This window comes from Nycticebus coucang, chromosome 5 (assembly GCF_027406575.1).
Source record: "Nycticebus coucang isolate mNycCou1 chromosome 5, mNycCou1.pri, whole genome shotgun sequence".
Lineage (NCBI taxonomy): Eukaryota > Metazoa > Chordata > Mammalia > Primates > Lorisidae > Nycticebus > Nycticebus coucang.
The window spans coordinates 77,345,946-77,372,873 of record NC_069784.1 but is presented as its reverse complement, the minus strand read 5'-3'; the positions used below and the strand labels follow the sequence as shown (position 1 = coordinate 77,372,873).

Below are 26,928 nucleotides of genomic sequence, written 5' to 3'. Positions count from 1 at the left end.
ATTCTATTGCTTCCTCTGCCCATTCCCTTTTTAAAGTGGTCTTAACTACAATTGATATCTTTTATGTTATCTAACTTGATATTTTTTTATCACAATATATTTCATGGTCATTTCAATGTCACCATATTCTGGGAAATATTCAAAAGTGTTAGCATGATATAGTGGAAAATTCTTGAAGTTTATATTCAGATAGATGTCATTTCGAAATTCAACTCTACTATTAGCTGTATAACTTTGGGCAATTTGTGTAAGTTTTCTAAAGGTTTATTTTCTTAAGTCCAAAATAATAGTACTTTAATTTTAAAGATTATTAGGAGCATTTGTTAGGTGATATTAGTAAAGTGTGTATCATAGTACCTGGCATATAGTAAGTTCAATAAATATTGGCTGATCTATTTAGAATTGATAAGACAGGATCATTCTTTATTTTCTTTTTTGTAGTTTTTGGCCGGGACCGGGTTTGAACCCGCCACCTCCAGTATATGGGGCTGGCGCCCTACTCCTTTGAGCCAGTGGAGCTGCCCAGGACAGGATCATTTTTAACAATTCATTTTGTTTCTTTTACTGTCCTTTTGTGAGCATAACTTCAATAAAATGAACAGAAAAAAGAAAATATTTTTAAGACATTTAATGTTTCCTATCCTGCATATACACAACATTAATTTCTATTTTATGATTTTATTGTGTGAATTCTCTGAGAACAGTTAGAATTTTGTGCATATAACATCGTCACATTCAAAATTAGAGTATAACATGAAAAATATGAATATTCCCAAATCACACCTGGGGACATCTAAAGGCTTTCTAGAAGAGTTATAAAGTTAAATAATTGAAAGTCTCTTACTCCTAACACTGGTTCTCTAACTCTGAAATCTACTTAATCTTTGGCAACAACTCTGCAAAAGAAAGTGGGAAATGATGTAAAATTTTTACAAAGTTATATAAAGCACTTACAGCACTATGTTTTAGATTTCAGATTTATTAAGGATTTAAAATAATGTAAAAATTTGGCATGTAGTCATGATTCATTAAAACATTCTAATGATTCTTTACCTCTAAAATGACAGCTGTTATGTATTAAGTTGTAAGAAAATAATGCATTGGATTCTGAGTATGTTGAAAGCAGATTAAATAAATCTTAGAATTTTGTTTGTTTATCTCAAGAAAAACCAAGTGTAATAATTTTTTATTCTATGATTATGTATTTAAATCATAATTGTTTGAAAACATTGAATAGTGTTCTTTAATTATGTTATTGCATATAGCCTATTTATAAAGCTCTTTAGGGATGTAAACAATCATACCACCATGTAAGTTACAGTTTTTCTTAAATTTGGGGGGTACTTCTGTATTAATTGGCTTTACACTTCTGCTGAATACAATGTTAATAACTTGAAATAGTTCAATTTTGAGGTAATAGGTGTTTTACTTGTTTACTTTTCCTTTTTTTATAAGCTATTTGAACTGCTGGGACCTGAAGGACTTGAACTTATTGAGAAGCTCCTCCAGAATAGAATTACAATTGTGGACAGATTTCTTAATTCCTCAAATGATTATAAATTTCAGGCTCTTCAAGGTAAGATAATATCTAGTGGTAATTGTAATTTAAAGGAAAGATTTATTAGTTAGCAAACTTTTAAAATATAATTACACTTTTTATATCCTTTGATCTATTATGTAGCTTACTGAAACCATTCTGTTAAGTAGATTTTACTTATTACAGATTATGAAACAAATATAAATGACCTCAGTAGGAGGGCATTATGGCAATGTTTGGGTATGGCATTTAAAGTTTTTTTTAAAAAGCAGATTCTTGAAATACTCTGGGCCAACTAGTAAAATATAATTTCTCTACAATTTATCATTTAAATCAAAACAGCCTTGGTTTAAGTCTAAAATTTCTTACAGATTTTCTCTGTTACTTATGGATTTCCTTGATTACTAATAAAAGTTCTCAGAAGCCTAGAGTTGCTTTTAGATTGCTAGAAACGTGGAAGATTTGAATTAGTGACTTTGACTTTCTGCACATCTTTATGTTGAATGCTTCCATACTGTCTTGCTCCAAAGTGCTTCTGCCTTTTGAATAGTGCACAGTCAGATAGATTGCAGTAAGTCAGAAAGCTTTAGGAGCATTTCATATGGGTGTCTATCGGAAGTAAAGGAATGAGCTGAAATATTCTGAGAATTTGGTGTTCCATTTTGTCAGTCTCCTAAATGTTAACATAGAGATATTTATCGATTCCAGCTTTTAATACTCATAATTTATTAACATAAAGTTCAGTATAAGTTCAACTTCAGATGTTTATTTGAAAACTAGTTGATGAGTTTCATTTATGTTCATTGTGTTCTACAGATTTTATTTCATTAAGATAACTTCTGAGAAGCAACCAAATTTTTAATTCAAAATATTAAATTTAAATATTAAACTAGAATTATTAAACTAGAAGCCTGTCAGGCTTCCCTGAGGTGTTTTCTACTCTTTTTAAACTATTTTATTTTTTTATTCCATGTTAGATCATTTTTGATACTGCTACTATCTAAAAAAATATATGTGTATATATTCTTAGAAATTAAATTCGGGGTATTTAAACAAATAGATTTTAATTTTTAATGAAAACTGTGTTAAAAAAAAGCTTGGCAGCCAGCATATTTTTTTAGTAAAGTTTTTGGTGTGTATACATTAAAAATTATTTTCCCTACAGTTTTTTTCTTTTGGTGGGGGGAGAGTAAGGAAGTACTCCTGAAAAAAAGAATCATTGGACTCTTGTTACTTAATCACTATTCACATTATGTTAGAATTAAGTTTTATTTCTCCTTGTCTGTCTCTATAGTAAGTCTAATCGACCAAGAAGAATCATGCATTTAAATCATGCTATTTTACAACTTGATTTAAAAAATTTCCTATTATATTTGGTCTTACAAGATTCTGGCGTAGTTTTTTTTTTTTTTTGAGACAGAGTCTCACTGTCCCTTGGGGTGGAGTGCCAGAATGTCATCACAGCTTACACTAATCTCAAAACTCCTGGGCTCTAGTGATCTTTATACCTCAGCCTCCTGAGTAGTTGGGACTATAGGTGCCCACCGCAAGTGCCCAGGAATTTTTCTGTTTTTAGTAAAGAAAATAGAGAGATTTGCTCAGGTTGGTCTCAATCTCCTGAGTTCAAGCAATCTGCTAGTCTCAGCCTCCCAGTGTGCTGGGATTACAGGTGTGAGCCACCATGCCTGCTGATATTTTAGCATATTCTAATTTAGATATTAAAAAGCTTTCAGTCAGGTAGACATGTTTTCTTTATATTATTGTAATTTCTTGATTTAAATAATTATAAGTATATGCAACAGCATTAATTATTATCATATTTGCTTTAAATGTTGATGACATTAGCATAGCATAGGGTGTCACTGAAAATAGTTACAATTTCACACTTAAAATCTTTTTTTAATTTCAAACTATTAAGTGGGTATAAATGTTTTTGCTTACATTGATCACTTTTATAGGGCTTGAGTCATGTCTATAAGTGGGCCCACGTGTTCGTTTTACTCATTAGGTGGGTTTTTGCCCCTCCCCACATTTCCCCCTTCCCCTGCTTGATTTCCCCTGAGTTTTACCTCCTTATGTGCACATGTGAGCTCATCAGTGGACATGTGAAAACTGTTGGAATGTTTCATTCTTTTTCTGACACTGAAAATTCATTATAAATGTTGTTATTAAACCAGATGTATAAGACTAACTTAGAAGTTAAGATGTATAAGACTTGCTTAAGAAAATACATTTTTTAGAACTATAACATTTAGTCCTAATGTAGATAGGATTATATCTTATTTCAAGACTTTGAGACAAACTTTCTTTTTTTAAGACTTATAAAACCATTGTACAGGTGATTATTTCCTATGATTGGGAGTTAATTGACTTACTTAAAATCATCTAATGAGGCAGTGATTAAGTGTCTGAGAATTGTGAAGATTTGACATAGAGTGAATTAAAAAGCTAATTTCCCCAGCTTGGTGCTGTAATCAATTCCTTTTCTGTTCTTTACTGGATCTTGAGATTTGGTAAAATAACTTGCTTTGTGCTCCATCAGAATATAGGACAAATCTCATTCTTTCTTATTTTCCTAGCCTTGCACCAATGCCTACAAGCAAGTGGGTCCTGCTTATTGACTGGGATTGCTTTCAAACACATTCTTTTTAGTTCTTTTAGGGTTGCAGGAAGTTAAGATACTGCTCCTTACCAAGATTAAATAAACATGGAAGATAATCCTGTTGGAAGAAAATGTTTCCTTCCTGAGTGATTGAGTTGACCAACTATAGACCTAAATTGAATTTGTAAATGTTGAGTTTTGGTTGGTCAGATTCCCCTCACTGGTTTTGACCTTCTTCCTTTCTTTTTTTTTGTAAATGCGTTTCTGTGAAAAGGTAGACCATACTTTTACCTTGATTGCATTGGTCATTATCTTAAATATGTCCTAATATTAATATTAATTAATGAATTTTATTTCACTTACAAATAAATAAGTGATATATATGCAGCTTAACAGGAATAAGGCCTATTACTTAGGGGAATGTTATTTTAACTTATAAAGAGTTTTTATTTTATTATTATATTAATAGTGAATGTTAATATTGATGATTATCATATTCATTGAAATTATATTAATAGAAATTATTTCAAAATTATGAAATTGTATTTTTAGATTCCTGATGTTGTATATAAGAATTTGTAATGTAACATTAAACTGTTCAGTCTTTCTTAGGAAGAAAATACAGCTGAATTTTCTTTAGCTACAAGTGTAATATCATTTAGATATTGTAATTCATAAGTCTTCTTAAAACATCTTTTATGCTTTTATGTTTTGGTAGGGGCATTAGAAGTTGTTTTCCTGAAGGTTAATTAACGTTATAATTTGTTAAATGTTATATTTCTTAAATTTTCTTTGTAGACAATTGTAAAAAAATTTTAGGAGAAAATGCTAAACCCAATTATGGTTGTCAAGTCACTATTCAGTCAGTACAAGAAAAGCAGTTAATGAAACAATATCGCCGTGAAGAAAAAAGAATTGCCAGACGAGAAAAAAAGGCTGGGGAAGATTTAGATGTTTCAGAAGGTCTTATGTGCTTTGATCCTAAGGAATTGCGGATACACAGGTAATGAAGGCTGGAAGCTGGAAAATGTGTGTGTTGTAATTGCTACTTTTACATATCATTATGATTTTTAGGTTTAACATGAGTGATTTAGATGAATCTTACTTCTAGTCACGTTTTCTTATAAGAAGAGAATTTTGTTGTATGAAAACCTAATTTTCTGGGATAAGAAAGCAATGATCTGCTTAATTAGAATATTCTTGGTTGCGTTCACATGGATGAGAGATTCAGATTGTAGAAATAAGCTATTTTTAGGTGCTGTGCACACACCAGTAGATTAGATTTATAAAACTTACATAAATTTATTTGCAACTTTTGTTTTCCTTCTCAGCTTAATTATCTCCATGTTGTTATTTAGAATTAGAAGGAAAATTAAATAAAGGCATTATTACACTTGATGCTTTAAATACTGCAATCTACTTTTAAAAAGGAATTGATACCTTGTTAAATATCTCTGAACTCTGAAAAAACAAAATTATAAATAAAGAGTCTTTAGTCAAACTTTCGAATGGTGTTATCGAAAAATAACATCCAAAATTGTGCTGAATCCTGTTTGGTTGCTCAGAAAATTTCAGGATTTCTAATATCATAGTTTAATTTCTTCTCTTTTATGACGGAAGGCTGCCTGAAATAATTATTACAAATACCTTGTTTTAGTGTCTTCTTTCCTTTTCAAGATAAAGATTTTAAATTTGGCCGATTATTTTTATATTTTTAGAGAGCAGGCACTACTGAATGCTAGAAGTGTTCCAATTCTGAGCAGGCAGAGAGATACAGACATTGAAAAAATACGTTATCCCCATGTTTATGACTCCCAGGCTGAAGCCATGAAAACATCGGCATTCATTGCTGGTGCAAAGGTATGTATACAATTGTATGTAACCATTTTTTGATAATATTCTGAGTAAATGACATGTAGCTTTTCCCTGTTTTCTTTGTGAATCTAGTTCTAGTTGACTAGACTATGCTAAATTTTATTTTAAAATATTGGGGGAAATTAGATAATAACAGTATGAATGTATGTAAAGCTAACATAGATAAAGGTATTCAGAGCATACTTTCTTTTCATTGTTTTTAAAATTCGTATTTTTGAGTTTTATCGGTGGCATCATTCTTTAACTAAACTTATCACTATGTATTGCACATTTTTCTAGTTAAATGAGTACATTTGTCTTTAGAAAATACCATTTAGTTAAGGTAGATATACTTAAAGATTGATTGCCATGTTGTGGCCTATATGTTAGATGAGATCTGTGATACATAAATGCTTTATGTGTGTGTGGTTTTGTATGTTTGCTTGTTTTCCTTTCTTAATTTAGTTTTATTTTTCTTTAAATTAGCTACATGTATTTACCAGTGCTCTGGCATAGAACAGTAGTATTTTTCTCTTTTTCTTTAATTAAAGACTCTTTACCAGAGTAAATGTGTTATTTTTTATTGTTATTAGATTTTTATTTTTGATGTTTATAGATGATTTTACCAGAAGGAATCCAGAGAGAGAATAACAAGGTTTACGAAGAAGTAAGGATTCCCTACAGTGAACCAATGCCAATCAGCTTGGAGGAAAAGCCAGTTTATATCCATGACTTAGATGAGGTGAGGTGAGCTTTTTATAGAGCTTATATTTTGATGTGTGGTTTGTATTATAAATCAATTTACATTGGAAAAATTATTTTTAAATACTACATGTGAGAGGTCCGCTGAGTAGTAGAGAGACATACATACACAGTTGGTTACTAAGGAATTACAGTAAGGGAGTTTAAATAAAAAATATATATACATGTATTTCTTCATTCTTTAAGCATTTATGAATGCGTTTTTGTATGTCTCTATATTTCGTTTTTTGGTTATTGTAGCTAATGACTTTATTTAACCATAATAGTTGTTTTTGGTTATTTTAGCTAATGACTTTATTTAACCCCTGGAAGAGTCCTGTCTTTAAATATAGTTACATTGTGGGGTAGGGTTTCAAAATATCAATTTTGAGGTGACATAATTCTTTTTTTTTTTTTTTTTTTAATTTGGCCGGGGCTGGGTTTGAACCCGCAACCTCCGGCATATGGGACCGGCGCCCTACCCGCTGAGCCACAGGCGCCGCCCGAGGTGACATAATTCTGTTCACGACATGGATAAATCCGTTAGACTTAATAATGACTTAATAACATTAAATAATGACTTTAACCCCTGGAAGAGTCCTGTCTTTAAATATAGTTACATTGGGGGTTAGGGTTTCAAAATATCAATTTTGAGGTGATATAGTTCTGTTCACAACATGGATAAATCCATTAGAAACATAGGTGTACAGACTCTTTGTAAACGTAAGTTTTCATTCTCTGTGATAAATGTTCAGGAATGCACTGCTGAGCACAGTACAGTTCCATGTTTATTTTTTTAATAAACTATCATTATTTTTTAGATGTACCATTTTATATGCCCACGATTCAATGTTATCTAGTTTCTCCACATACTAACCAGAATTTGGTGCTTTCACTATTTTTTAAATTTTTTTAGCTACTTATATTTTAATGTATTATTAATATGTAAGCCATTAATGATTGTGTGTAGTGATTTCTCAATGTGATTTTAATTTGCACATTCATAATGACTGACAGTAATTGGAGAATAACACATTCAAATGCAGTGTGTCTTTATATGTAAAAAAGTAAACTATTTGACGACCTATGGCTGCAGATATTGATCCTGCCAGATATCAAGAGCTTAAGTAGTAATACAAACCTCGGGAGAAAGTGTAGATATTAACAGAATGTCCAATAGTAGAGTAGTGCATCGTTCGCATTGGATCCTTCCACCAGGTAGAAACTTTTATGTTTCAGAAAAGTGCTGTTGAAGATGGTGGATGATGTCTTTCTTTTTTTTTTTACTGAGATCATAATTAGATACTATTCTTAACTGTCCTACAATGCTTTTCTGCCCTTTTTCCGATTGAATGTCATATTGGATAATTTTGTTTTGTTTTCTTAAAACCATTGTAATTTGATTAAGCTAAGGATCATTTTAAAATTCTAAAATTATTTATTACTGTTTTGCTCAAAGTGAGCAGAAAGATAATTTATTGACTTTTTCACCTGTGCTGTTCAGGAATAAAACTGCCTATGTGCCTGGCTTGGATAAATAGGTTCATGTAATGTCATTCTATCTTTTTCTCTGTCTTTATCTTTTTTCCTTTCTCTCTTAATCTCTCTCTATTTCCCTAGTTTTTACTTTTCTTTCCTCTTCTCTTTCTTTCACCCATCCCCCTCTCTTTTTATTTCTCTTCATTCTCTCTCTCTCTTTTTTTTTGATACAGAGTCTTGCTCTGTCACCCCACTGACATGCAGTGGCATCATCATAGCTCACTGCAACCTCAAATCCTGGACTCAAGCGATCTTTCCTGCCTTAGCCTGCTGAGTAGCTGAGAGTACAGGCATGTACCACCATGTGGGTTTGTTTTTCTATTTTTTTTATAGAGACAGGGGTCTCTGATTCAGGGTGGTCTCAAACTCCTGAGATCAAATGATCCTCTTACCTCGGCCTCTCAGAATGCTAGGATTATAGAGATGAGCCACTGTGCCTAGCCGTTTTCTCTCATTTCTGAGAGATAACTTTCTTCATATAATCAGGGAAAAGTGTATGCAGAAGTTCCAAACTTAACTGTTTCTTTGTACTTAATACCAGAACTTCTTCCCACAAGTTCTTCCAGGGAAAAGAAAAATCTTCTGGGATGAACTCTGATATTCCTGACTGAGGTCACTAGTTTATTTCTGAACCAATTCCTTTCTCTGTAGTGGGAATGTGGGGTTCTTTCTGACCTGTGGCTGCTCACTGCATATCCTGATTGTCAGCCACCAGGAGTCAAGAGGGAGTTTCTCAAAGGAAAGCAGGGTACCATTATCACCTCTAAAAGAAGGAGGAGAAAGAAATTAAAAAGAAAGAACTGTGTCTTTGATATTTTAAGTGAAAGACTTAGGCTTATTTTTTATCTTGGTATTAAATATGTTGACTTCTATTTGCATAGTTGAGAGTTACATTTGTATCAGTTAATCAAGTGTTGCGCAGCAGAAATGGTGTCCTGACTCAAATATAATTTTTGGGTTGAAAAGATAAGTTAAAAGATGCACATAATGTTTCATATGAGAAGCTAAGAAAGTTGAGTCTTATAAAATTGATTGTAAAAATTTTGAGGTTTGGATTTTCTGTGAGCTTGTTTTCTTGAATCCTGTACTTATATTCTTAATTATTGGGTAGGGGAAAGAGAATATTATCCCTGATCTTTGGTTACTCTGTGGAATGTATCTGATCCATCCCCTTGGAAGTGACTGGTACAATAGAGGTATGGTGGACAAAGTTTTATGGCGGCAGCACAGAGAAGGCAGAATAAAGATATCAGGGAAAAAGCTTTTGTGAGGTGTTTCTTGAAGTCATAGATTTTTACCAGATAAAGCAGATGGGACCATACACCAGGCAAAGGATGCTGCATGAAATATTTTATGACCTTTGAGAAACAAGCACGTCAGTCTTAGGCTGTATAGGGAGAGTGGCAGCAAATGAGTCTAGAAACAGACTTAATAGCCTGTATGTGTAGGGCTTTGAAAATTATGCTAAGAGGAAACATTAATTTTTATTTATTTTATTAAGTCATAAACACATAGATCATGTATACATTGATGCCTTTATGGGGTACAATGTGCTGATTTTACATACAATTAGAATGCTTACATCAAACTAGTTAATATAGCCTTTACCTCATTTACTGTATTATTGTTTTAAGACATTTATACTCTAAACTTAATAAATTTACCATTGTAATATGAACCATAGGAATAGTCCCACCATTTACCCTCCTTCCATTGATTCTCTCCCCTCATACCCCTCTTCTTCCCTCCTTCATCTTGGGCTATAGTTATGATTTATCTTTCTTATGAAAGTGTGAGTGATTATAAATTGGTTTCATAATAGTACTGAGTACTTTGGATACTTTTTCTTCCATTCTTGAGATACTTTACTAACAAGAATATGTTCCAGCACCATCCATGTAAACATAAAAGAGGTAAAGTCTTTTTAAGGCTGCATAATATTCCATGGTATACATTAATCCAATTTATTAATCCATTCATGGGTTGATGGGTACTTAGGTTTCTTCCATGACTTGGCAATCATGAATTGAGTTGCATTGAAAAATCTGGTGCAAATATCTTTGTTGTAAAGTGATTTTTGGTTTTTTGAATAGACACCTAGTAGAGGAATTGCGGGGTTGAACGGCAGGTCTATTTTTAGATCCCTGAGCGTTCGCCAAACTACTTTCCAAAAAAAACGTAACTATGAAAAACTGAGAAAAGAAATAGCTAAAGATTTTAACAAATGGAAAAACACACCATACTTATGGCTGGGAAGAATCAACATTGTTAAAATGTCCATACTACCCAAAGCAATATACAATTTTAATGCTATCCCTATTAAAGTACAGCTGTCATACTTTAAAGATCTGGAAATTTAGTACTTCATTTTATATAGAAATGGAAAAAACCTCGAATAACCAAGACATTACTCAGAAATAAAAACAAATCAGGAGGAATCATGCCACCAGACTTCAGACTATAGTATAAATCTATAGTGATCAAAACAGCATGGTACTGGCTCAAAATACAGAGGTAGATGTATGGAACAGAACCAAGAGATGAATCCAGACACTTACCATCATTTGATCTTTGACAAGCCTATCAAAAATCTATATGGGGGAAAGATTCCTTATTTAACAAATGGTACTGGAAGAACTGGCTGGCGACTTGTAGAAGACTGAAACTTGATCCACACCTTTCACCATGAACAAAAATTGACTCTCACTGAATAAAAGATTTAAACTTAAGACATGAGGGCGGCGCCTGTGGCTCAGTCGGTAAGGTGCCGGCCCTATATACTGAGGGTGATGGGTTCAAACCCGGCCCCGGCCAAACTGCAACCAAAAAATAGCTGGGCGTTGTGGCGGGCGCCTGTAGTCCCAGCTACTCGGGAGGCTGAGGCAAGAGAATCACTTAAGCCCAGGAGTTGGAGGTTGCTGTGAGCTGTGTGAGGCCACAGCACTCTACCGAGGGCCATAAAGTGAGACTCTGTCTCTACAAAAAAAAAATAAATAAATAAAATAAAATAAACTTAAGACATGAAACTATAAAGATTCTTGGAGAGAGTGCAGGGGAAACTCTTGACGAAATTGGCCTGGAAGAATACTTTATGAGGAGAACCCCCCAGGCAATTGAAGCAACACCAAAAATACATTACTAGAGTCTAATCAAATTAAAAAGCTTCTGCACAGCCAAGAACATAGTAAGTAAAGCAAGCAGAAAGCCCTTAGAATGGGAGAAGATATTTGCATGTTATGTTTCTGACAAAGGTTTGATAACCAGAATCCACAGAGAACTCAAACTTATTAATAAGAAAAGAACAAGTGATCGCATTTCATTGTGGGCAAGAGATTTGAACAGAAGCTTCTCTGAAGAAGACAGGCGCATGACCTACAGACACTTGAAAAAAATGCTCATCATCTTTAATCATCAGAGAAATGCAAATCAAAACCACTTTGAGATATCATCTAACTCCAGTAAGAATAGTTCACATCACAAAATCCCAAAAGTACAGATGTTGGTGTGGATGTGGAGAAAAAGAAAACACCTCTGCACTGCTGACAGGAATGAAACATTACTGTTTTGAAACAGGAGAGTAAATGGTCAGATTTTTCACAGAGAGGGATTACTTTGGCTATAACAGAGTTGAAGATTGAGAGTAAAGTTGCTGTAATTCAAGGGAGAAATGTTACACATGTGAATTAAAGTGGAGGTCTATGTAAAGTGGAGGACAGTTGAGGGAAATTCAGCTACTGGTTTATATAAGAGCTGATAACTTATTAAATTGAAGGGAAAGAAACAAAGAGAAGAATATAGAATGACACCTAGGTTTTTATTTTGAGCAACGGGGTTGAGGGATAGTTATTATTAAGATGGGGAATACAGCGGTGCCTGTGGCTCAAAGGAGTGGGCACCGGCCACATATGCCAGAGGTGGCGGGTTCAGACATAGCCCTGGTAAAAAAAAAAAATAAATAAATAAAATAAAGGGAGTGAGAACAAGATGGCAGCCGAGTAACAGCTTCTCTGCAACTGGGCACCATGAGTCTGGGGAGATAAGACTCTAGGCATCTCTGGCTGGTGGGATCTGCCTATAATCATACCTTTGAGGATACAGAGAGTCAGCGAGAGACTTCTGGACCCGAAGAGGAGGACAAAAACAGTGGAAAACTGGCAAGTGGTCACATGTGTTTGATCTGTCTAATCCTGCCGGCAGCTGTAAGTACAGCAGCATCGAGACTGCAAACTGGAAATGCCTTACCTGTGAACTATTTTGGTGTTTTTGGACTTGGCACTCAGTTTAACTGCCTTGGGGAGAGCTTGAACAGGAGTACGGAGAACTTTGGGTGTTGTCTAGGGCCCCAGACTGAGCCACTGAGCCGGCCAGAGCTAATGGTGTTTGGCAATGGGCCGCAGGGAGCCATTGTGAGAGAACGGCCCTGGCAAGCTCCACCCTCAGGGTTGCAGAGCAAAGATCGGGCGTGAGCTGGTAACCTAGGGATTGAGCAGTCTAAAGGTGGGGACTGAGCCGCCGTACAGCCTTAACCCTCAGGGGCAGAGTGAGACCGGTATTGGCACAATGGGTAAGTGGATAGCCACTTCGGCAGTGATCCCAGTGACAAGCACTTCCTGGGAAATCTTCTGCTTTAGCCAACTTTAGAAGTTTAAAGTGCCTTCAAAGAGGGCGAAAGAGAGATTTGGGGTGTCCACCCTGTGGGGTTTGAGAAATCAGTGGAGGCCTCCAGTCATATCAGCATTGTGATTAACATCTTATACCCCAGAAGACCACCTGTTGCCCAGACAATATTCAAAAAGATATATATACTGCTTTTTTTTTTTTTTTGGTTGTTTGTTTTTTTGTTGTTGTTTTGTTTTGTAATTTCACCCTTTTCCGTACAGACTTTTTCTTTTCTTTTTTTTCTTCTTTTATTTCTCCATTTCTCTAGTTTAAATACAATTTCCCATTGCTGCCTTTTTCGATAATTAGAACTTCATTTTTGCTAGTGTTTCTACCCCTATTATATGGTTTTTCACCCAATTTTATCCCGTGAAGTTTTCTGTTTGCTTGTTTTGGTTTGATTTATAGCATTTTTGTCTTTCCTCTCTACTTGGTGGAGGTGGGGTACTGCGTCCGATCAGGTTAGCAAAGAGCTGCTGACCTCAAGGGAACCACCCAACCGGGCACCCCAGAGGTTGGGGCTTTTTTTAAGATGTGTCAAAGTACGTACCGTACACCTATATTGCTCTGTGTCCCTCTTTCTGTGCCTCACTTATTTTTGTCAGTATTCCCTTTTACCTACACCTTCTCCTTTCTCTATTTTCTTTTCATTCTTTTTTTCTTTCTTTTTCTTTCTTTTATCACTTCTTGCTCTTCAACCTTCCAATTCTTCTGGTCCTGTACCAAAAGGACTCATCAAAACCTTAGTCCACAGGCACAGGAACTTAAAGAGCCAGAGGAAGTGAAAGGAAAGGTAGGGCAAGGAAACAGATAAAAGGAATCACTCATGAGGAAGAATCAGCAGAAAACTCTAGGCAACATGAAGAACCAGTCCAGAGCAACCCCTCGAAGGGAACATGAGGTAGCTACTGCAGAGGATTCTACCTATAAAGAAATGTTAGGAAATGGCAGGAAGGGAATTTAGAATACACATGATGAAAACAATGAAGGAAATGATGGAAACAATGAAGGAAACTGCTAATAAAGTGGAAAATAACCAAAAGAAATTCCAAAAACAGAATCAAATAAGAGATGAATGATATGAAGAATATAGAAAGGCTATAGCGGAGCTGAAGGAACTGAAGCAGTCATTCAGGGAACTTAAAGATGCAATGGAAAGTATCAGCAACAGGTTAGACCATGCAGAAGAAAGAATTTCGGAGATAGAGGACAAAGTTCTTGAGATAACTCAGATAGTTAAAGAGGCAGAAATGAAGAGAGAGAAAGCAGAACATTCACTGTCAGAATTATGGGACTTTATGAAGCGTTCCAACATACAAGTTATAGGGATCCCAGAATGGGAAGAAGAATGACCCAGAGGTATGGAAGCCGTACTAGAGAACATTATAAATGAAAATTTCCCAAATATCACCAAAGATTCTGACACACTGCTTTGAGAGTGATATTGGACCCCAGGTTGCCTTAACACTAACCGAGCTTCTCCAAGACACATTGTGATGAACCTGTCCAAAGTCAAGACGAAAGAAAAGATTCTGCAAGCTGCCAGGAGTAAGCGCCAGTTGACCTACAGGGGCAAATCCATCAGAGTGACTGCAGACTTCTCTAATGAAACTTTCCAAGCAAGAAGACAATGGTCATCTACCTTTAATCTACTTAAACAGAACACTTTTATACTGCTGGTGGGCACTGCAAACTAGTACAACCTTTCTGGAAGGAAGTATGGAGAAACCTCAAAGCACTCAAGCTAGACCTCCCATTTGATCCTGCAATCCCATTACTGGGCATCTACCCAAAAGGGAAAAAATCCTTTTATCATAAGGACACTTGCACTAGACTGTTTATTGCAACTCAATTTACAATCGCCAAAATGTGGAAACAGCCTAAATGCCCACCAACCAGGAATGGATTAACAAGCTGTGGGTATATGTATACCATGGAATACTATTCAGCTATTTTAAAAAGTGGAGACTTTACATCCTTCGTATTAATCTGGATGGAAGTGGAAGACATTATTCTTAGTAAAGCATCACAAGAGTGGAGGAGCATGAATCCTATGTACTCAATTTTGATATGAGGACAATTAACGACAATTAAGGTCACACTGAGGGTGGGGGAAGGAGAGAGCAGAGAGAGAAAGAAGGAGGGAGTGGTGGGGAAAAGAAGACCAGAGAGGGAAGGGGGAAGGGGGTGGAGCCTTAGTGTGTGTCACACCTTCTGGGGCAAGACATGATTTCAAGAGGGACTTTACCTAAAAAATGCAATCAGCGTAACCTGGTTTATTGTACTCTCAACAATGAATCCCCAACAATAATAATAAAAAAAAATAAGATGAGGTTAGAAAAAAGGGAAAAATGTATGTGTGCAGTCTGGGAGGCAGCATAAAATGTCGGTTAAGAGCAAGGCCTCTGAATCCAGGTTGAGTTTGAATCTTGGCTCCCGCACGTTCTAGCTATGAAACTTTGGACAAATTTCTCACCTCTTTGTAATCCCGTGGTTCAAATTGCCAGAGGAGGCTAGGCGTGTGTCTAGGAAATTTAATATTGTCAACATGATTAGAAATTTAATTTCTGTTCCGTTTAATGTATACAACATTTGTGTCCCCTTCCTCTTGATATTTATGAAATCATCTCTACTAAGATCTCTGTAAATAGGAAAAGCATTATAAGCTCACTTTTCAGTTTTAAACTTGATATTGTTACTATTTCTTAATACCACATATTAAAAATGGTGTGATTCAAGGTTCTGGTGAAATTGGAATTATGCCTGACCATATAATAAACAGCTTTGTGGGATGCCTAAGAAAAAGGCTTTTTATTTTAGAGCTTGTCCAGGTTGTAGTGATTTTTCAGGGTCTCTTATATGATCTCATGTTAAAGATCCATACCTTGAAGTGTTTTTCTGGACGCTATTTAGGTTTCTTGCCTTCATTATTTGCTTGAATGAAACCAGGTCAATAAACTCTGTATCTTTAGGATCTCTTTATATTCAGAGAACAAAGTAAAACCAAAGGAAAAGTAATACTTTTTAGTGTATTCTACGTATGTATTTGAAGTTTTCTGAATTGTCACTGGTGAGATAACTACAGACGTTAATAATTACAATGGCTTGTTTGTTTAGCTTCTGTTAATTAATTAGAAACTGTTATAGATGTCTTATGATGAGTATGATGTTACATCTTCCTGATCTTGTATGGGAGTATCTACTTCTATTTCACATAAAAGTAATTTATTTAATAAAGGTAATTTCCAAAGTAACAATGAGGAAATGAACCTAAGGAAATGATACAAAAGGAAAATAACCTTTTGTATTTTATACAAAATGACCTTTTATAGTGTATTTTTTCATCTAGTTTATGAACTGCCCTCCTGCTCCAAGTCAAATTATTAATTTTCTGGTATCACCCAAGTTAAAAATTCTTTTTTTAGTCTGTATCCTTAGATTAACTGGTTAAGTACAAGTTTTAAAGAAGTTTTGCTCATTTTTTGACTTTAAATTGAATGTACTTAAGTCATGCTGAAACAAAACAGCATTAGAGGAAATCGTTATATTCTGAGAAAGAAGTGTTGATCATAAAGTAAGGTATTAGTGGGTACTTTATATTTAATGGAAATAGAAATTTTCATTCTCTGTGTGTAAATAATTGGACTGTATAAGTAGCTTTTCAAATTAGTAGGACTAGTAATAATTCATTGATGATGATTACTCGAGTAATTCCAGAGGAACTAATATCAGAGTTTTATACTTAGAAAATGTTGAAAGAAAATAGGAAGTAGATATTTTTTACAAAGATTTCATATATTTGAAGATGGGCGTAATTTGAACATTTCTTTCAACAAATCATTAATATGTTTGTGCAGCAAAATACTTGCTTTATGAAATATAGTCAAATATTGGCATTGTTTTTAGGAATATTTAGTGTATTCATAAGAAATATTCTTGTTTATTTTTTTTTTTAAATTTCAGATTAATATGGGTACAAATTATTAAGTTACATTATTTGGATTTCTAAGGTAAAGTTCAAGTTAGAGTTGAACCCTTCACCCCTTCACCAGGGGGTGTACTGTATACTCTTAGATTGTGCAAATTAGGTGACAGCTTACCAATCCTCATCCCTCCTCCCATTTCCCCTTTCTAACCTCCCCTTCTCTCCTGCTTCAATTTAATTTTGTTTTTCTCTCGTGAGGGCATAGCTCTTTAGCTATTGTTTTCATATTGGTATTGCATACATTGGATACTTGCTTTTCCATTCTTATGACACCTTACTAAGAAGTATGGAGTTCTTCAACTCCATCCAGGTAAATACAAAAGGTGTAAAGTCTCCATCTTTTTTATAGCTGAATGGTATTCCCTGGCATACCTATACCTCAGTTTGTTAATCCATTTATGACTTGATGGGCATTTGGGTTGATTCCACATGTTGATGATTGTGAATTGAGTTGCATCGAACTTTCTAGTGCAAATATACTTATGGTAAAATGATTTGTTTTCTTCGTGATAGATTCCTAATAATAGTATTGCAGGAGCAAATGGAAGATCTACTTTTAGCTCTTTGAAGATTCTCCATACTTCCCTCTCTATAGTTTTATCATTGGTATAAAAAACTCTCCATACTTCCCATAGTTTGCAATCCCACCAGCAGTGTAAGTGTTCCCCTTTCTCCACATCCACACCAGCATCTGTAGGCTTGGGACTTTGCAACATGGGCTCTTCTCACTAGAGTTTAATGATATCTCAGGGTGGTTTTGATTTGCATTTCTGTGATGATTAGTGACAATAAGCATTTTTTTGTTTGTTTTTTGGCCATTTGTCTTCTTCAGAGAAGGTTCTATTAATGTCTCTTGCCCCCTTATAAATGGAATTCTTAGTTCTTTTCTTGAACTACCCAAAGCAACCTAGAGATTTAATGCAATCCACATCAAAGTATCAACATCATACTTTGAAGAACTTGAAAAAATAGTACATCGTTTCATATGGAACCAGAAAAAAAACCTGCATAGCCAATGCAATTTTATGAAATAAAAACAAATCTGGAGGCATCTCATTACCAGACTTGAGGTTATACAAGCCTACAATGATCAAAATAGCATAGTACTGGCACAGAAATAGAGATGTAGATTTCTAGATTTCTGGAATGGAGATCTTTTGAATAGAATTAAGAATCTGGAAATGAACCCAACCACATATTGCCATTTGATCTTCAATAAACCAAAGAAAAACATACACTAGGGAAAAGAATGACTATTTAATAAATGGTGCTGGGAGAACTGGTCAGTAACATGTAGAAGACTGAAACTGGACCTGCACCTTTCCCCACTTACCAAACTTGACATTTGCTGGATAGAAGACATAATTTAAGATAAGAAATGCTAAATATTCTAGAAGAAAGTGTGATAAAAACTCTCGATGTATTAAACTCAGTAAGCTGCAAGCACAAGTCATAGTGAAAACTAACAGTTGTGTACTTTCTTGTCATAATTACTTATTAAGGTTTTTGTATCACTTTGAATACTTTTGGCTACAAGTAACAGAAAACCTCATAAAAAAATAAAATATTTCATATAACAACATAAGGAAGGTAAGTAGTCTGGGTTGGTTCATTCATTTGCTCAATAATGTCATTCAAAGCCAAGGTTGTTTACATCTTTCCACTCTGCTATCCTTAGACTTTTGGCTTTTCCTCATCAGAGCTGCTGTTCCAGAGTCACCATGGAAACAAAGAAAGTTCAGGAAGAAATTTTTTCTGTTTCGAGAGTAAGAAAATCTTTACCAAAATTAAAGAAGAAATGAGATTACTGTGATTGGCAAAAGATTTTGTGAAAAAGGCCACAATTTAAAAAAAAAAAATAGAGTTTGGTTACAAAAACCAAAATGGAACAATGATTGTGTGTGTGTATATAGCCAACCGTGTGTGCTGTTGTATCTTATCGTATAGTTTTTATCATTGGTAAATATAGTTGTAGTCTTTATTAATTAAGGCTGTTAGAGTGTATAGTTTTTCCCTTTCTGTACAGAAAAGGTTATTTACTGTACATAGTCTGTTGAAATATAAATCAGTCTTTTATTCTTTGATTGACTTGATCATTCATTATAGTATTTTTCTAGTGTTTGTTTTAGAGTTTATAATATACATATCTGTATGTTTTAATAAGCTACTTACCTTCAAGTCTGTCACACCAGTTAGCATATCAGGGTCTTGGGACGCTCTTCCACTGCTCATTTCCTGGCCTTTGTGTGCTCCAGTCTTCTGTTGATAGCTGAGAAAATTCTGATTTTAAAGAATTCACATGATTAGGTCAGACCAACTCAGATGATCTTCCTATCTACAGGTCAGTTGTTCCATAATCTAATTATGGGAATAAAATCTGTCATATTCACAGTAGTGTATGTCAGATGTATATACACACTGGGTGGTGGTGGGGTAGAGGAGGAACTCTTGGGAGCCATTGACTTATTTTCATATTTCCTTCTTTTTTTCTATAGTATCTAAAATACTGTTAATGTCATCCAGTGTTCCTCCTGGACATCATTAATTTTTTTCTCGCCAAGTTCGATTTGTATTCTTTAACAATCTTCTAGTTTTCTATTTACTGTGCACAGTTGTTTCCCTAGCTCTAGGGTCAGCAAACATTTCTGTTTAGGGACAAACAGTAATATGTTAGGCTTTGTAGACCATCAAGGATCTCGGTTTCATTGTTATTATTGTCTTTTTTATTAAGAAACCCTTTAAAATTATAATAAGCATTCTTAGTTTGTAGGTCACAAAAAACACAAAACAAAATATATGAAGGCAGGCCTCTGGCTGGATTTGTTGACCTGCTCTACATCAGCAGTTTTGAACCTGTGGGTGGAGACCCACAGGAACTGTATTAAAGGGTCATGGCATTAGGAAGGTTGAGAACCACTGCTCTAGGTGGTTGAACTACAGTTAATGCTTTGTGTCATTTCTGGATTGGTTTCAAAACTATCAGTTTTTAAATTTCTTAGTATATATCATGTTTGTATTTACTTTTTAGCATGGCTGATAAATTTTTTATTGAATGCCATACATTTTTACTTTGTTGAATGCTGGCTATATTTGTATTCTTAATAAATATTCCTGGGTTTGTTTGTTTATTTTTCCTTCCTGGAACAATTCCCTTTGGATCAGTTTGATTTCTTCGGAGGGGTCTTAATTTTAAAATTTCTTAGGTGGACCAGAATCTCCAGTGTAGGGCTACCCTTTACTGAGGCAAAACTATTCTGATTACCTTGCCAAGTATATTATGTGGTTTTCCACTCCAGCTGGTGAAAGCAGGAAGCGGGAACTGTCCTAGGCCATGGGTGGTGAGCTTCAAATGTCCTTCCCTAATCCACCATCCAGATGGGTGCTTCCCCCACTTTGAGTATTTCTTCCACACGCGGACATTGATCAGGATTCACACCAAAAGACTTTAGGGAAACTGCAGTTATCTGGAGTTATCTCTGATGCATACTCTATCCCATTTTTTTCCTGCTCTCTCTGTTTCTGTAAATTCTGTCCATATCTCTGACTAACCTTGAGCCATGGTTGAGAGGGGCATACTACCACATGGTACAGCTGTGGCCAAAATAAATGAACAGAAATTTGAGTTGCTACCTATTCTGGGAGAGTTTCCATTTTTGAGTCCTGCCAAATAAAATGGAGGAGTATGATAGAATACAGAACCTCCGCTGTATTACTTTTATAGTATTCTGAATATAATACAAAATGACTGAGTAAGAAATAGGAAAATTTGACCATTTTCAGGAATAAAAAACCCACAATAAACAGAGACCTACCTCAAAATGTTTCAAGTGTTGGAATTATCGAGGAAGTATTTCGGGCAGCCTTTATAACTGTTTTCATAGGTGCAAAGGAAAATATACTTCTTACAGATAGAAAACCACTATAGGGAAATGGAAATTCTAAAAAAGGAATTCAGAACTGGGAAATATAATGTTTGCTAGATGAGCTTGACAGTAATATGGAGATGACAGATAGTGATCTTGGAAGGCAGGTTAAAGGAAATTAGCTTATCTGAATTATACAGTGGTAAAAAAAGTTTGAAAGAAATGAACAAATTTTCCGGTTGCCTGTGGGGCAGTAATGATCAGTCTAACATCAATCTGACTGGAATAACAGAGGAATAAGTGTGAGAAAATGGGGTAGAAATTTTTTTTTTCTGAAAATATCCCAAATTGGTAAAAGAGATAAATTTGTAGCTTCAAGAAGGTTAATTCCAAACAAAATAAAAAGGGAAAGGGCACCTGTATATATCAAACTGCTGAAAAGTGTTGCTAAGTCTTATAACCAATGTAAGTAAGAAGTTTCTTCTTTTCTAAATACAAATTATTTTCACTATTGGTGTAAAGTAAATGTTTTTTGAGGAATTGTATTTATTATTAAAATATTTTTAATACTGAAATTTATTTCTGCTTTTATGAATTGTTACAGGAAATGTTTTATGCTTTATCCAATATTAAACACTGTGTAAATTATATTTTTTTGTAAGAATAGAGTTTTATATAAAAAGCATGATTTTTTTTCTTATTATGAAAGGGCTATTTTTAAGGCATTTTTTTTACTTGCATTCATTTCTACAGAAATATTTTAGAATATTAATGAAGAAAAGAATATTAGAAAATATCTACTTAAATGTTTTTTAATCTTGTTTTAACATAACACATTTGACAAGTGATGTACTCCCTTCAGAAATAGGTGGTTGAAATATGTTGTCAGTGATCATCATGTAATAATAAAATTATCTAGTGCTGATAAGCACTACAAGAAAAATGCAGTCAAGGATAGTATTGCCCAATGGTTAAATATTTCTAAGCAGAGAGGAGGAAGTGTAGGGTAAGGGAAAACAATGTTTAATTAAAAGTCCATCCAAGTCTGAGAGTTCTCTCCAAGTTGGAGAGACCTACTCTCAGACTGAAAATAATTAATCTCAGTTATTCATTTTACAGAGTTAGCCAGGATGAATTTCAGTTCCCCAGGGAAGGCTTGGCCCAGGGCTGAGGACACACAGAGAACAGGGAGCAGGGCCTGGTGGCACCACCCTGAGCCATTCGCCCTGCACAGTCACCTGCGGCCTGGGCCGGGGAGGTGGGGATCAGTGAACATGTGTTGAACAAATAAATGCACAGTACTTCTAATAAGTGGAATATTTCTTCCACTTAAAAATAAAATTTTGTTATTTGACAAAATTTTTGAGTAGTTTTAGGTGTATGGGATGATTGATTGATTAGAATCATAGCAAAAAATGATTTTTCTGGAAACATAAATAAACTACTCCAGAAGGAGGAGGTAAATATGTAGGCTTCAGTTTCTAAAGTGCTAAAAATAATTATTTGGAAATTGAATGTAAGATATGAGTTCCTTTAAAATGTCAGGTGTTTACATTTCTGAGGAGTTTTTTTTTCTTTTTTAATAGGTTCAAGCTATTAGAAATTTAGAGAATGAATGAATGGGTGCTTCTTATTCACCATAACAGGTCCATTTTTCTTGTGTCTCTAGAAATATTCTTTTGGTAATTAATGCACTGTGAGTACAAAATAAGACATGCCCTATAAGAGATGTGTGTAAGTTACATACTTTTTGTTTTTTAATATCTTAATGGAAACCTGGAAACTTGGTTCTTTTTTTATTCCCTCTTTTATATTTTGAGTAGATCTAAAATATTACAAAATAAGGGTTACAAAACCCTTACAAAATAAGGGTTTCCAGTTTTTAACTCCAGTTTTTAACTCACTTCCTTCCTAACTTCATTGATACTGTTGTCATATAGTTTGGTTTTATCTTCTGTTAGTTTTTCCATCAGATCCTTTTGTTGTTGTTATTACTTTACAGTCTATGGTTGTTTGGGTTTAGCTTTATATTTTGCCCAGTGTTTTTTTTTTTGTGGTTTTTGGCCGGGGCTGGGTTTGAATCCGCCACCTCCGGCATATGGGACCGGCGCCCTACTCACTGAGCCACAGGCGCCGCCCTTGCCCAGTGTTTTTAAATTTTATCCAATGTTTTCATATTCTATCACTTTTTATTTCTTGAAATTTCTGTGCAGGGAGAATGTGGTGGCGGCAAAAATCTCTTTATTTTTGTTGATTAAATCGCCATTAATATCATTCTTGAAAGATGATTTTGCCGATGATAGAATTCTAAGTTTATTATTGTTTTCTCAACACATTAAAGATGTTCTATTACCTGTTTCATGCTTTTGAGACATAGCAGTCAATCTAACTGTAATAGGTTTTGAGGTAAACTTTTCTCTCTGGTTGATTTTAAGATCTTTCAAGTTTATAGTTTCACTGTGATACTGTGATTTTGGATAAAGCTTCCTTTTTAACTTCTTGTTCATGTTCTCCTTCTATTGTTTGCCTAACATCAGCATCTAAAGAAGAAAGAAAGAAAGGGAAAAGGAGACTTTCTATTTTTCATAACTTTGCAAAACATTGTTAGATGATATAAAATATTAAAAAAGATATTTCTCTTGCCTTCAGTGAGCTTGCAGCACAGATGCATAAGAAAGCATCTGTGTGGAATATTTACAATAATTTGTGGAATGGATTAAGTACAAAATCAATAGCTCTAATTCATGGAATCTTATGAGGTGTGAGCTACATAACTCATTGTTGATCACATGTACCACTACAGTCACCTTCGAAGTGCTCCCCTTGGGAAGCTGCGTCATGTGAAATGGTACTTGTCCTGATGCAAAAGCCATGGAGTTGGTGAAAAGTTTAGGTCTTTTATGCCTAACTTTTTTACTCAGCCTTTTCAGCACTTTCAAATAGTAAACTTGGTTAACTGTCCCCGTTGGTAAAAATTTATAATGAAACAATCTGTCTGATATCAAAAAAGGCTTGGCAACATCATTTGACTCTTGATTTGGACTGATGGAAATTTTTGGTCATGCAGAATTGGCTCACTTCCATCGTGCACTTTGATGGTTTGTTTCAGGGTCGTATTGTACACCCGTGATTCATCAGGAATGGTAACACAGCCCAAAACATCATCTGACTTCTCCAAAAGGTCTTGGCAAAATTTGACCCTTCTTTGCTTTTTTTCATCAGTGAACTCTTTTTGGACCCTTTTTGTACACACCTTTCTCATGCCAAGATTTTCAGTTAAGATTTTCCTGATTGGTTCTTTATTGATGTTGACTTGGTCTCAATGCTTCTCACAGCTGGGCCATGATTTTGACACATAATTTGATGAATTTTTGCAAGGTTTTCAGCAGCTTTGCTCCTTGCTGGCTGCCCTGACCTGTCTTTATCAGTGACACCTTTTCTCTCCTCAGCATAACATTTCATCCTTCGTACACTGTTGTCTTCTTCATGGCATTATACCCATAAAACTTAGACTAACATATCCCAGAATTCACTTCTACAAGAAATTTAATGTTTGTTTGTTGTTCTAATTCAAGCTCTTACATTCGTGTGATGGCACTCAAAAACATGCAACAACAATAATGAATGCCACTCAACAAAACACCGCCACCTGATGACACAAACACAGCTGTGAGACACTGACATACTAAGGTTGGGAGACCTTACTGAGTTGTTTGCAGAGTGCTGCCAAAGTAAGTGCACAGTGGCAAACTTTGAACTTAATAGTCATAGTTCAGGGGATCAGTGCAGGCTATGGCTATTAATGAAGACATGGAAAACATGAGAATTTAGTTGTTTTTTGACTGCACTTGAGTTTTTTGATTGCTTTTTGATCATTGGGCTTTATCTGAAACAATGACAATGAATTTAACTATTGTTTTCTTAATAGAGCTGCTTGGGGGTATAAAGAGAAGGAAGCAGTTCCTGATTTCATATTGAATATTTTGTGTGGAGCTGGCATAAAATATTGTCTCTGTTTTTTTACATAGAAATTAATTTTTCTTATAAAAAATTTGTCAGTATCAAGAAGGTCATGATCATTATTTTATATTATTATTTAGAGTATAACCAAAGAAAAGCTTTTAAGATTCTCAATTTATTCTCAAAAGTAGTTGAGGATTTTATGCATTCATTATCTGAAATGTAAAAGACAAGCTGTTGATAATATATTCTCTTTTGTTTGGGGGATCATTAGATGTTTAATATGTAATAGTTTGATCAATTGGAGAAGCTTTCTTATAAAGTTATAAATAAGAGATATTTTTATTTGTCTTTGACTCCAAGCAATTATTTAAATTAAAAAGTAATGTTTACTTTAAGAAAATGCACTATCATTCAGGTATGTGATATGACCTAGTTTTATTTGAGAGGAAATACTATATTTTCTCTTCTGACTTTTTCAGGAGCGTAGTACTGTAAAGTCTTCTGGGAACATTTGTAAATAGCTAACTAGGAAAAGGGCACCAGATGCTTGAAAAATACCCACAAAACCAGGCGTCCTCAAACTTTTTAAACAGGAGGCCAATTCACTATCCCTCAGAACGTTGGAGGGCCTGACAGTAGTTTAAAACAGAAAACTATGAACAAATTCCTATGCACACTGCACATATCTTATTTTGAAGTAAAAAACAAAACGGGAACAAATACAATTCACACTGCTTCATGTGGCCCGCGGGCCGCAGTTTGAGGACACCTGCACTAAACTACAGAGAGAAGTTATTGCTAACATCTGCCCCTGTCTAGCTAGGAATAAGTTATCAAACAAATTAACTTTCTTTACAACCTACACTTGATTGATTTTATAGCAGGAAATTAGAATAGAGAAGATTAAAAGCTTAAAGACATATTGAGCTGTCCCAGAATAATAATTTTAGAACTTGAATAAAGTCAGAAGTCTGAAAATTGAATGAATTTAACTTGCAATATGGGCATTTCAAATTGCGGTAGAGATGAATTTAGTCCATATTTTCAAATATATCTATGTGTTATGAGTATGCAGGCCTACCACAATAAACAGAAATATTTGATATGAATGTATTGCAATTTATAAGTGTCCTTTGTCCTTTTTGACTAAAAATATGGTAAAGATTGATTATTGGTCATCAGTGATCATGTCTTAAACATGATTAATGCAAAACACTGTGCTGGGGGTTATGATGGATACACAGAAGTTTAGAACTGTGGTCCTGTCTTTAAGGAACTTCTATCCTGTTAGAAGAACTGATGTTGAATTCTCAACTTCACCATTGTACATTTTGTGGGATGGATCAAATTACATAACTCTTCTGAGTTTCAGTTTCCTTTTCGGACTGTTTGACTGTTACATGAGTTTATACACAGAAAATGTATAGCAGTGTCTGGGATACATTTTAGCTGATCAGTACATTCTCAGCCCAAGGAATGCTTATATGAATTGTTCCTTTGGTTAATTTCTCATATTGATAGCTGAGTTTTATTGTTTAATTTGGACTCAATTTGAATCTTTATATAAGGAATTATTGATAGGTAGAATTATTATTGTATAAGTAACTTTTAAATTCCTCAAAAGTGGAGGGGGGTGGGGCCTTGGTGTGTGTCACACTTTATGGGGGAAAGACATGATTGCAAGAGGGCTTTACCTAACAATTGCAATCAGTTTAACCTGGCTTATTGTACCCTCAATGAATCCCCAACAATAAAAAAAAAATTAAAAAAAAAAAGTGGATATTGAAATTTGAAGTCAGCTTTAAATTAATAGAAACAAAGCAAAGGAACTCGTATTTCTTTAATACTACGCGTGTCATTAGGCACCTTACATTGCATTATTTAGCTTAATCCCCTCATATAATCCTTGCAAGAATACCCAACCCTTATTTCTTTTCTGCCACACATTGAAAGAATAAGAGTTGTCTTGGCCACATATCAAATACATAAGCACTAATAAAAGCTGATACACAATTAAAAATAAAGGTCTGTGCATACTTTTTCCCAATATCTAACACCACAGATAAGCAAAACAGTCCTTAAATTATCTGCCTGTGGACCCCGGGACGCAGGTTGGACACCCCTGCAGGAGGTTTAGAGAAGACATGTTTAAATTTCAGATGTGCAAATATTAAAATATTAAATG

General features: G+C 34.6%; 1 protein-coding gene across 2 annotated transcripts in view; it reads left to right on the top strand.

The window, feature by feature from the left end:
- The window catches only part of ASCC3 (activating signal cointegrator 1 complex subunit 3), a 402,050-nt gene that overhangs the window by 58,581 nt on the left and 316,541 nt on the right, over positions 1–26,928 (top strand). For both annotated transcript variants that reach the window (XM_053590400.1, XM_053590401.1), the window contains exons 5-8: positions 1,456–1,576; positions 4,938–5,142; positions 5,858–5,999; positions 6,610–6,735. In XM_053590400.1, coding sequence (XP_053446375.1) covers positions 1,456–1,576; positions 4,938–5,142; positions 5,858–5,999; positions 6,610–6,735 — 594 coding nt within the window. The remainder of the gene's footprint in view (positions 1–1,455; positions 1,577–4,937; positions 5,143–5,857; positions 6,000–6,609; positions 6,736–26,928) is intronic.